This window comes from Carassius gibelio, chromosome B15 (assembly GCF_023724105.1).
Source record: "Carassius gibelio isolate Cgi1373 ecotype wild population from Czech Republic chromosome B15, carGib1.2-hapl.c, whole genome shotgun sequence".
NCBI classification, from domain to species: domain Eukaryota; kingdom Metazoa; phylum Chordata; class Actinopteri; order Cypriniformes; family Cyprinidae; genus Carassius; species Carassius gibelio.
The window spans coordinates 7,648,621-7,661,862 of record NC_068410.1 but is presented as its reverse complement, the minus strand read 5'-3'; the positions used below and the strand labels follow the sequence as shown (position 1 = coordinate 7,661,862).

The 13,242-nt window shown below is 37.0% G+C and overlaps 1 protein-coding gene across 1 annotated transcript in view; it reads right to left on the bottom strand.

Moving 5' to 3' along the window:
- The window catches only part of agmo (alkylglycerol monooxygenase), a 32,115-nt gene extending 19,519 nt beyond the window's left edge, over positions 1 to 12,596 (bottom strand). Inside the window, exons 1-3 of the mRNA XM_052575438.1 lie at positions 12,363 to 12,596; positions 9,215 to 9,345; positions 8,418 to 8,569 (exon numbers count right to left, since the gene is read on the bottom strand). Coding sequence (XP_052431398.1) covers positions 8,418 to 8,569; positions 9,215 to 9,345; positions 12,363 to 12,479 — 400 coding nt within the window. The 5' untranslated portion in view covers positions 12,480 to 12,596. The remainder of the gene's footprint in view (positions 1 to 8,417; positions 8,570 to 9,214; positions 9,346 to 12,362) is intronic.
- Between the last annotated feature and the right edge of the window lie 646 nt (positions 12,597 to 13,242).

Below are 13,242 nucleotides of genomic sequence, written 5' to 3'. Positions count from 1 at the left end.
TAAATCCCCAAGTAGGTAATTATTCTAAAGAAGTAAAGAAGTAGCAAGTCAATTTCAGTTCCTGATGAATCACTTGAATGAATCGCTTGAATGATTGACTCAGTAACTCACTCATAAAAGTAGTATAACATGAATTGTGATTTTTTTTCATGTATTTTCTTAACATATTTTATTACTAAAGGTAATGATTACTTGTTTAGGTTGAGTAATCACTCTGACTGATTCAATGAGTTTAAAGAGCCATTAGACTAATTTAACTTGTGAATTCTTTTGGAATGATTCATTAAAGAGCTAGCTGGTAAGAACGGTTGAATCACACTACACTAGCTGTGATATATGTTTTTGTTTCACTAAAAAGAACTGGTTTAAATAAGTCATTTGTTATTGAATCAGATTACACAGACTGCGCATTATGTTAATACTTTCAGCCTGCAAGAAAAACACAAAAAGTAAATGTGTTTTTCTCACCATAAATTGGCTTATCTTACAACATTAAATTCAGACTGCAAACACAGATAAAATGGCAACTTTTGCCAGGTGGGTGTAAAATCATCAGTGGGGTCTGCCACTGAAATTCAGTGCAGGAAACACTGGCATACAGTAAATTATCGATCTTGGTATTTTAAGAATAGATATCAAAATCAAGTTCAAACGAAGATTGCGATTAATTATAAAAATATTTTATAACCAGCCCAACTTCACACATGGCATATGGTGAAGGTAGACTTCAATCCTGAATGATAAAATATTTGACACAGCAAGAGACATCCCTCAGACTCACTTGGTCTGGCCTCGTCCAAAAATCACATACACACACTCGCCTACAAACACAAGCGGCTGATTTGCTGGACATTGTTGATATTATTGCAGGGTCCCGGAGGCGCTCGTTTGAGCCCTGGCTCTACATCCTGACCGGTTCGATTCTTTTGTACGCCCTCCAACCTGCACGGCCGGGGACTTCCAGAGGTAGAAGAAGATTTATGAAGCCCCCGTGGCCTGGGGTTAAACCCCACTGCCTTCCACCAAGAGGATTCCTTTTCAAAACAATAACATCCAGTCCCAGCCTCCTTTGGGACGGCCTGCAGCCGTGTTGACGCGATGTGTTTGTCTTGACAACTGCTGCCGTCGGCGTAAACGCTAAACGTGTGCCACTACTGTATCCTGAACCTGATACTGAGAGGCTCCATATGTAAACATATGTGCTACTGGGAAAAGCTGCCTATATTTCCATTTTATGACTTTCTGATTCCAGTTACAAAAGAAAAGTGTGCGAATAAAAGCCAAACCTCTGTACTGTGCAAACTTCCTCTGTGCAACTTTAACAAGGTTACATCAGATATAATATTTGCTCATTTTTCCCTAAGCATATCCAATGATGACAGCCACAAAATGGCATTTCTAACATGATCAAAGTTTAGTTTTGGAAAACCCAGTGGTTCAAGTGTCATAAACACCTTTCCCACAGTAAAACATTGAACGGGGTGAGGTGATAAAGTAGGGCTGTAGTACTCGAGTCCGGTCTTGGACTCGAGTCCGGACTCGAGACATTTTTCTGTCGTCTCGGACTTGTCTCGGACTCGTTGAATTTGCACTCGGACTTGTCTCGGACTTGGCCATTGGACTCGCCAAGTCTTCTAGTTGGTCTCGACCGAGTCCAGCAAAAAAAATAAAATAAAAAATGTCTCCTTCAAAACAAAACCACATTTGCATGATGTCGCGACTGAAACTGTGTGGAAAACGCTAGGCGCGCCGCTCTCCTTATTTCCAAAGCACTCTGTAATCTGCGCTCGCGCTCCAGTGGCGTCTGCTGTTGCTGGGCAACCATGACCCGCTCTCCATGATGACGCAGAAGTTTCAGCAAAGAATAAATGGAATTCCAACACTTAAAATCACTTGCAGTAGCTCTGCTAATAGATTCATTTACAAAAATGACTATCCTTGTACAACTATGATCATCTGTTTCTCCATCTTGCCTTAGCTTTCAGTATTGTTCCGGGAAAGGATGTGCATGACCAGCGGTGCACTTACTGCGACCTGAAAAGTTTAGATGTTTCTAATTTAATTTTCTACCTGTTAGATTGTGTTTTATTTACGTCTACACCTAGATAGCCTTTTTTTTTTTTAATCAATAAACGCGTATTAATGTATAGCCTTATGCAACAATTAAATATGTAAATTTTAAAAACTTTATATATGACATTACATATTTACATTTTCATGTAACAGCCAGTATTTGTATCTGTAACAATCACAACATTTTTCCTATCTGCATTCGGATACAACATCGTAGCCTACAGTTACTTGATAAGACTGTTATGACTTTTTATATATTTTTTCGTAGTTATCACTGAACAAGTATGTCGTGTTAAACTGAATTAATTATTAATTTCTAAAATAATATTTATCATGCAAGCAGAGAGATGTCATGACAAACGTTTAGTGATCATTTGAACACGACTGAATCCATTCAATGCACACATTCTCATTACGCAGAACACTTTGAGCGAGTCTTAATGTTAATGAACTTCACTAAACAGATGTGTGTGTGCCGCGCAAACCAGCAAAACATAAAGATGCAAACATGTAGGACAAGTAGACAATGTATCCGTATCTATGTTGATTATTAGCCTACTTTTGAGAGAGAACTGATTTGGTTTTTGAGAGACTGAGACGCGCAGCGCGGCTGTTTGATTGGTGAGCGCGCTGTGCTTATTCCATTCATTCGTATCATGGTAGCCTAAGCTTTCAATATTTGCCTTTTAAATATATACAAATAATATAACGTGTAGCTATGATGTATTATATAGGTAAAATTACTCCTGCAACGCTCTGATTTCTGAGAGATGCACAGAGAGGCGACAACAATGCGGTGTTTGATTTGCGCGCTTTTCACTCATAAAGTTTACATTCATTCACTTCTGGCGCTGATCCCCTGGCTCACCTGTTATCTAGCAAACACCAGACTGTGTCAGCTTCAGCCGAGTATTCAGGCAGAATTATTCCTTGTGCGTTATTCGTTTTTTAAGCCATTATCCGTGCCATTCCGAATAAGGTATTCGGCTTCAGGCACAACCCTAATTATTACATTACATAGGCCTATTTTATTTTTACATGCAACATAGATAAGGTCATATAGTAACAGCTCCACGCAATATTGTAATTCTAAAATTCTGTATTTATGTGCGCATGCCCAGTAGAGCCAAACGTATCCATTCTAGCCTTGCTGCGTGCATTTGTCATATCCCGAGCTTTGCGTGTGTCTGTGCACTGTGCCAATTAGGCATAGTCATATACATTTTTGACCACAGATATAATGTCAACAAAAAATAAAGTACATAAAAATTATTTGACCTTACAGTTCCAAACTTTGTTCTTTTATCCAAGTTTAGCTCCCAGGGTCGGACTGGGGGTAAAACCAGTACTCATTAGCAAGGCCCCAAAGGAAGAGAGGGCCCTTGAAAAGTATGAATCTGAAATATATTTTATTTTACCTGGATATTTTCATGGGTGGGGGCCATGGGGGCCCATCAGGACTGCCTATGCATAGGGCCCAGGATCTTGTTTAACGCCCCTGTTAGCTTTAACCCTAATTATACACACTTGAACCTAATCAAGCTCTTACTAGACACACTAATCTTCCAGGTGTTTTAAGGCCAGTTGGAGTTAAACTTTTCAGGACATTGGCCATCCGGGATGTAGTTTGGAGACCCCTGTCCTACAGAGTTGTTACTTTGCACATGCTTTTTGATCATTACAAATAATAATGTAAAATGATTTTCTTAGAATAGGAGATATGCTTTCTCTCGCATCACAAACATTATCAGTAGTTAAGTATGTGGTCTTGAATAGGACCCTTTTTTCACTCATTTGGACTCGGTCTTGGACTTGGACTCGAAACTTTTGGACTTGGACTTGACTTGGACTCGAACCTCTTTGGACTCGGTCTTGACTCGGTCTCGACTAGTCCTGGACTTGGACTTGACTTGGACTCGACAAAGCCGGACTTGACTACAGCTCTATGATAAAGAATGTAACATTACTTACTGCCTTCTATAACTTGTTTATAATTTCTAACCCCTGTCTAAACCTATAACATCTAACCTCAACCAAATCTCAAACTACAGTAGAAAGAATGATACTACTGCTAGACTGTCTTAGAAAACCAGACAATATCCTCCTCGTAGCACGGACTAAATGTTTCCCAAAGTCTCATTATTCAAATGTCTTTATGTGACTCTAGTGAATGAAAATGGGAGGGAATCAGTGACTTGAAATGCATGTTGCTTTACGAAAGTTGGGCTTACAAGAGGGTCTCCTGATCCAAAGACCTGCAGGACTTGTAATTAATCTAAAGACGTCATGCTACACATCTACGAGGAACAGAATGCAACCTTAGGCCAAACTAATCACCAAAACTAAGGTCGTTTAAGCGAGTCTGCCATTAAAAGCACTCCAATCTGAGAGCATTACTTTAAGAAAATCAATCTTCTAAAACTTTAGGGGATGCAATGAAACATTTACTGAACAAAACCTGGGGAAAAAAACATGACTGTTAATCGGAAGAAATTTGCGACACTAATAAAAATTAGGCACAATTTTAGCCAACACCTTACTCAAAAATGAGTCCTAAAATACAAGTCCTCTATCAATAATATTGCTTTCTCTTTTGAAAAATCTGTCTTATCTGATTTAGGAGAGAAATGTGAACAGATCAAGCACAATATACAAGCAGAAGCAGTCCAAAACAGTGGATTTTGATGTGAGAGGACAACAGAAAAATGATTTTTTTTACTGGAAGAACTGTTATTATGGACTATAGACTTGAATTTTGGCCAGAAGTGACAGTTGAAAGTTAAAACGCCTGGATTTGTTTCTTAGAAACATGACGTTTTTACATCAAAAGAGGTTAACTGGATTACTCATGGATTATTGTGATGTTTTCATCAGCTGTTCGGACACTCATTCTCAGAATGTCTTTGTATTTTTTTTCAAAATCCCAAAACTTTTCCAGGTTTAAATTACTGCGGATCCTCAATCCCAGATTTTCAATGTGGTCTCAGACTTCTGGAGCCCACCGTACATCTTTCATTGCTCATGACTCATGCCCTAATGCAATAGCAGCCACCGTGGCCTTCCTGTCAAAAGCCCATCGGGTTTCTTCAGAGGGTTGAGCTGAGGTTTTGGTGGAGCTCTTTGGAAATGTAGCATATGGGGACCAGAACCACTGTTGGTCTGCCTCCATGAGAGCGAGAGAGCAAACTGAGCTACCACCGCTGTCAGCGAGCCGGCCACATTCAATCTCACTACGTTACATTTAATTTCAAGAACACTGAAATGTCAGCTACACAATCAAAATGGCAACAAATATCTGTTTGTTTAATGCAAAAGAAATTCTTGTAGACAGTGCAATTGACCATATTTCCTATTGCACATTGGGGACCGCAGCTATTTTAATACACTTCTCTGTCTGTCTACAGATTAAAAAAAACAAAATCTTGATGCATAAAAGGATCCAGAAGACCATTAACCTAGTCCGGGCTAAGCCATAAACCTCGTCTGGCCCATGCTGCCAAAACCGACCGTGCGGTCGGAAAGCCAGCCCTGCTACACTAGTGTGTGGCATCACTATAGAGGAAGACATGGAAAGGCCAAACACCACCAAGAGTCACAATAAAGGTTTGCAAGCAACTGGAAAATAAGGCAACATGTGGAAAAAATGTGAAAGAGAATGACAGAAGAGAGCAGAATGAACGCATGCAAATAGCTCACGCTGAAGCAGATGCCTGGACAACATCAAAAGCCACCAAGACCAAACCATAGTCTTTGATTTATGAGGATATGAATTTCTAACAATATTAAATGGCTACTTCAGACAAGGAAAAACACCTACTTTACAAACTGTTCTTAAATTTAAGCTTGAATTTAGTTTTAAATGTCATTCAAGACAGCTGTGACAAATTACATAAAACAATACAAATTTTAAATGCTAGATATTATATTACAGATACGACTTTAATAGATTTTAATAGATCCATGCATGCCTATATTATCAAAAATGGGATTTTATCTATTTTTAAGTTATTAACTTGCATGGGTGAAAATGAAATTAATAAAAACGATAAAAAAATTTCATTAATCGGACACTAATTAGGGTCAGTGTAGTTTTATAGTGGTTATATGTATGCAGTTATGCCCCTAAATTGTTTTCTCATGCTAGAATAAAGATTTATAGCTTATAAGTCCCAAAAGAATAGAGCTTTAGAGCTTTTTTAGAGCTTTGCGCACCAACTGAACCAAGACAGAGTATGAAAACTATTCAAGGATCATTAGCTAAACCTTAAGACCACCCGCTGTAAACCTCAGTGGTCAGAAGTGAAATCTGAAATAACAAAGGTGGACATGTGGTTTGGTCAAAGAGCTGGTGCAGGTTTCTGGTCATCAAATAATCAATGACATATTTTACATGCAATGTCAAGATTTTTTTTTTATTGCATTTTAATGTGGTAAATTAACATTTTTACTACTAAAAACACTTTCTTAAAATATTAATAATTATAAAATGAATTATTATTATTAAATCATACACTCTTTAGAAAATGTTCTGAAAGCTGGTTGCAACAACTAAAATAAAGCACGACCAGATAAGTCTAATTCATTAACAAATGACACGTTTCAGTAAGTTATTTATAATGAAATTGTCTAAAGACTCACAAATAATTCAGAACTGAATCAGAACCATACAATTCCCATTGCTACTTCGTTCACATCTCAGATTCTTTTGTCAGCAATAATCTCTGCTTGTAACGGTATAGAGGATAAACTACTGATTTAACTATTTAAAAAAAAGAAAAGAAAAGAAAAGAAAAGAAAGGCCATCATGTCTGGGTCTTTTATGAATTATAACCATATGATATCCAAAAGAAGTCATCTCGGACAGTGATGGAACAGGAAACTAGACAAATAATTTCCTCTGACTTTAAAAAGAACAAATTGGGCACAGCAGTCCTCTGACAGAAATGACATTTCCGACTCAGAGCAGGAACCTGGGACAATGGAAAACATAACACAACAGCCACAAGCACCTCATCACTTAATTTTGGGGTCCAAGTTAAGTCTGGAAGGACGTAATTTAAAAAACGTCCTGCCATCATATCAGCATTAAATCTCAAATGGATGGAATTGGTGTAGCATATGGTAAGCATACTTCAAAACCAAAGGGCAGTAGTTTGATTTTACCTTTTCACTCGGAAGAAACTGAAGTCAATGCCCTGGCCTCGGACACAGTGTAGATGTTTACTTGTGTAATAGAAGAGCACATGGGGCAAATTATTGAGCAATGCACATTTGAGACAACAAAACAGCCTGTACAGTTGTATTTTGGTCAACCAAAACTAGGATTACACTTTTTTTCTCCACCAACATACTGCAGAGCTGCTTCCAAGGACAAGATCCAATGTCTCAAGACAGAAAACCGTTGAGAAGCAGATTTACAGTCTATGGTAACAAAGTATGTTTACTGGCAATGCTGTTCTGCGACGGCTGCTATTGAAGAAAGAAGAAAAACACCACAGCACTCAAAGATTACAGCTGTGACAATGTTATCCTCTGTTTGGACACATGTCTCACGGCTCTGTGCCTGAACTCTCATGCTACGCAAACATAAGTGTCTTTTGCAATCGCCTACTTCTTGACAGATTGATATTTCAAATGCGCAGCCAGAAGCGTTTCACCTAAGATGCAGTTTCCACATCTGGATAGCTGATACATTATACTGTATATAAATGTGTTTACTGAAATATGGAAAATAAAAATCCTATTGAGTCTGAGGTAAATCAGAAACAGTCATCAGTTAGTTGCATTTCCAAGTTCTGTACGTACGATCCGTGAGGGTCAAAACAACATTATGACGGAACTAAACCAGCCGTTATGACAATAACTTAAAACTAACATTTGCACATATGACTTTAGAATCAAATAACATTTCCAGAACATTTACTGTGAACATAACCAAAAGCTATTTTATTCATGACAATGAAAAATTTTAAAAGTTGCCTTCTGGACACAAATGTGGGCAAGAAGCAAGTATAGAGGGACGGCAAGAATATCAGTGAATTATGACCTAAATTTTGGTATGTTTTTCACAAAAACTTTTTTTTGTCTTTATATCACAATTAAGCATTAGAAAAGTGTTGTTAATAGTTCCTATTCCAGTTGGAACTGAAAGGTGTAAAAATGCTATTAGTACTATATTAAAACATCAAATATTTTTTTTAAATAATCATTAAAAAACACAAGAAGAAAGTAGCACGTCCTGTAAAAGTGGGAATTTTAGGATGTTCCATTTTTACATTCAGCAAACTCCTTAAAAGCAGCTGGATGGATAAAAAAGCAGTGAATTTGGCAGGACATTCACATACCGTGGGCAAATCGATGGACCCAGTAGTATCCCATGTCCACACCAAGAAACGCAAGCCACCACGTCCAAGCTGAATCCCAGGGAAGCTCCAATAAACGGAAGTTGTTCCAGACATAAATATAAGCTGACAGTTCCAAACTTCTCATCATGAGCCTTGAGAAAAGACACCAAAAGAGCTGAATTAAGTTACATCAGTAGAGCCCATCAGCAGATAAACAAGTCTGTTTGATGGAAACTGCATGAGTAAAACATGAAATAACATTAGATTTGTTCTCAGTTTCTTCCTGTGCTCAAAACACTGCATAATCTACTTGAAATGTTAACTGTCATCTGATATAGAGTAAAGGCCCGTTCACACCAAGCACGATAACTATAAAGATAACAATAAAGATATAGTTCTAAAAATCGTTCTCAATATTAAAGAATAGCAGAGTCCACACTACAACTATAACGATAAAGGCATAGAGAAACGGTATCTTTGAAATCACTTTCAGAACGATTTTTATCCAGCTGATGAACTATACAAACATTGACATCCAATCAGAATCCACCCTGCTATAACGAGCTCGAGGATTTAAAGCGGCAGATACACGTGCACTCAGAATAATCAGACGATATCGTTCGCTGGTGTGTACGCTAATATCGTTATCTTTATAGTTATCAATCTTGGTGTGAATGGGGCTTAAAACTATAGACCAAATCAGGTTTTGAATTCTAAGACTCTCTTATGTTTCGATACTAGACATATGAAGGACCTGTGAGGTGAATCTCACACTTGGAAAGTTGTTGTCAACTCACTGAGGCAGACGGGACATCACGCCTGCGGACAAAGACGTGATAAAGTCGTTTATCTTGATGCGAGGGCCATCTTTCTTTAAACATCCCAACACAATCTCCAATATTATCAAACCAGTGAAATATGGTGTGGCCTACAACACAGAAACATCAAAAATCCTGCTGTGAATGAAAATAAGAACAGTATCCCTTACTTTAAATATTGTGTTCATACTCTTCTTCAACATATTAATACATCTAAATGAAACTTTTATCTTAATATAAAAGATTGAGTCAAGTTTTGCAAATGTTACACATGACTTTCTGTAACAGCCCTAAAAGTGCATGTCAAACTAAGCATAAAAATTCACCACACTAGGCGTCTGTTAGCAAATAATGTCCCTTCTTTGTATTAGTATGTGGAGATGTTCTGTAACTAAGTCATTGGTTAAATTCCCTAGAATGCATGAATTATTAATATTCAAGGAGGCATTGATACGGAGGGTTTCACTTGAGTTGGACTCTTTAAACTTCTGTAATTACTAAATTTGTAATTGACCAGGGAGCTTTATCTTTAAAGATTTGGATGTAAAGGAAGTCTTTCAGATTTTCTAAACTTGGATTACCCATCAAAACCTGGGGCAAATCACAAAAGACCAATTAAAAAGTTAACAGATGTGGTGCTGGCAGTACTCTGGGTCACTCTTTGCAGTGTGAAACCCGAGACTCACTCTCTCACATGCAAACACACACACGCTGAACTGAGAAAGTGTGGGGGGACACGACAGTATAGAGTAGATCTACAGGTGGAAGTGGACATGTGCTTATATGTGTGTGTGTGAGTGTGTGTGTGTGTACAAGTGAGCTGAGGCAAGATAGAGCACTTGGGAACCCCTATCACACGCAAACCTGAACACATCTGGCGGCCGACTGCAGCAAAGCTCTAGCTGCTAGTGCTGTGAAACCTACTTCCAAAACCTAGAAACTAAAGTTCATGTATACGAAATTCAACCTAATTAGATATTTAACTTCAGTGAGCTATGCTGTTTGCAACAAGTAAACTATAGGAGTATGTGAACTTCGATTTCAAAGTTTTGAGAAACTTTGTAGCATGTTTTTTTGTGTGTGTGTTCTTTAAGAATAATTAAAACAGCTACTAGCCCTACAGTAACATATTTTAAGCTTGCAAAAATAGTTGTATATAAAGCTTAAGTGTGGACTCAGATCTCGCATGAAAAAAAAAGACATTTGTGAAGCAGATGTTAGTATTTTAGGTTTCTTGTTCAGATTCTGGACGTTTCATGTAACTTTACACACAAAAATATGCAAATATAGTCAAACTGTTTTTTTGTTTTGTTTAGTTTTTTTGGAAATGTACTGTCAATTCAACTTCATACAAATTTCTAAAATACACATTTTTTTATCGAGATGTTATTGTTTCAACTTCGCTTTTAGCATCTATCTGTGATATGAGGACAGTCTGAATGACAGTTTTTAATTATACTCCAAATTCAAACTTATGAGAGAGAAAAAAAATCTAAAACGCAGAAGCGCAAGTTCATGTATTGAGCAAGACAAGAAAACACCAGAGAATTTCTGTTGTCTCACCCACACACATAAAGAGACCGAAACTTCAAATAAAATTCTGCAGGAATGGTGAGCGAGGCAATTTAACAAGTGTGTGTTTGTGACAGAATTACAACAATTAGGATTCCTGCTGTGTGGTTAATTGCAATTTCTCTATTCATGTGTTTATGGAGGCCTGTAAAAATGTGAGTGTTTTACCTCAAATAACAAACATGTGTTGATTTGAGTGCAGCCAAACCAAAAAACACACATATGGGTCTGTTAAAATGTATGGAGTGAGCTCCCCGCTGTAGGGCTTAAAAACCTAAACAGGTGGCAGACTTATTTTCCATTTGTTGCAGGCATGATGCTTACTGTTTTGCACGTTGATGAAAATTACGAAACCGCACAATTAAAGGTACAATATGCAATTACGGCATCATTTAAACGTGTGTTATCAGACGTGTTGTTAGAAAACATGGGTGGAGTAACCCATAAAGTCAAAAGGTCATCATGTTAAAATTATTTGAAAGTGTTTGATGGTGTATTAGTAATAATATTGATGAAACCCTGAAGAAATCATGATTACAGATGTGTTGTTTACAATAATATACTTACCATATTATGAAACCTGGTTAACAACATGCTTTATAATATATACACACACACAAGCACACACATATGAGTTTAAATGTGTGTGTGTGTGTGTGTGTGTGAGAGAGAGAGACCATGCACCACAAAACCAGTCATAAGTAGCATTGGTATATTTGGCAAAATACATTATATCGGTCAAAATTATAGATTTTCTTTAATGGTATATTAAGTAAAGATCATGTTCCCATAAGATATTTTGTACATTTCCTACTGTAAATATATCAAAACGTAATTCTTGATTAGTAATATGCATTGCTAAGAACTTCATTTGGAGAACTTTAAAGGAAAACTTTTTTTTGCACCCTCATATTCCAGATTTTCAAATAGTTTTAAATTAACTCAGCCAAATATTGTCCAATCCTAACAAACATGTGTACCTCAGTGGAAAGCTTGTTTATTCAGCTGTCAGATGATGTATAAATCTCAATTTGAAAAAAAAAATTGACCCTTATGACTGGTTTTGTGATCCAGGGTCCATAAATACACACACAATCACACATATTATCAATATTTTATCAGTATGATCACTCTTTCTGCAGCAAAAATAAATGTAGTCCTATAGGTGGACTTGTGTAATCTTAGTAGATAGATAGATAGATAGATAGATAGATAGATAGATAGATAGATAGATAGATAGATAGAACTAAACTTTTCACAGTATAATGTCGGTGACACTGCATTTCTATGACACTCCTGGACACTGTGCACAGTTTCTAAGGCATTCTTGTACTTTTTGAACACAAACAATGTTGCTATGCGTGCTGAAACAGGAATGGGACAAAAACACATAAACACCTCATGCAAGCTCTGCTGAAAACAGTCTCTCTGTTGAGTGTGAGTGTGCTTTTGTTGTTGTTGTTAAACAGTATAGCTCGTTTAGTATAAATCTGTGTAAAATCTCGTCGTTGTTTTCCTAAATCCTCCAGGAACGCGGTAGTGACGTCACACTTACCTGACTGACATATGTGGGCACCTCTTGAACAGTCGCGAATGATGATTCATTAGGAGTCATCAGACTGAACAGCATACGAACCCCCTGAGAAACGGTCACATTTTTTGCTTGCGCCATTGCGTTTGTAAATGTGCTCAAAAAAAAAAAAGAAAGAAAAAAGAGAGAGAGAGCGAGAGACTACAGTATAGACCAGTGGCTCCTCGCACTTCCGGATTAAACAGATGGGCGTTCATGAACACCTACAAGAGTCTTTGAACTTCACTGTAAAGCCGCAATGAAGAGAGATGTCATGATCACATGACGCACGAAGAGAACTTGAAAATAAGCTATAGCTAAGTCGAACTAGAGGCCGACTTTTATTTTTATTGCAGAAAGGCATAGCAAACTGAACGATTCGATAAATATAGATAACATTTAGAATAGAATAGAACAATTATAATATTTTTCCATAATTTCAAAAAATTACAAAGCTAGATAACAACACGCAATACAGTCCTCTTAGTTTTCTTCACACATCACCCATCCCATCTCAAGTATGGTAGCCAACATTAATCAAGTATGGTTACTGTAACTTCTTTTCTTACTCTCTTATATATATATTCAATGGTATGTTTTTAAATACAAAAAAAAATCTATGTTTTTTTCTGAGATTTTACATTAATGGACTGCAAATACTCAAATGTTATCACATATTTATTTTAAATAATTGTATAATAAATATATTTTTTTTTAATATAAATATAGAAAGACAGAGGCCTATGTGAATCCCTTTAATGCTACAGCAGCAAAATGTAGCTAAATTAACACGTATTTAGGAAAAGCTTGTAGTGTCTGCTGCTGTTTTTGGCTTGGACTATATTTAAAACAATGCAGCTTATCC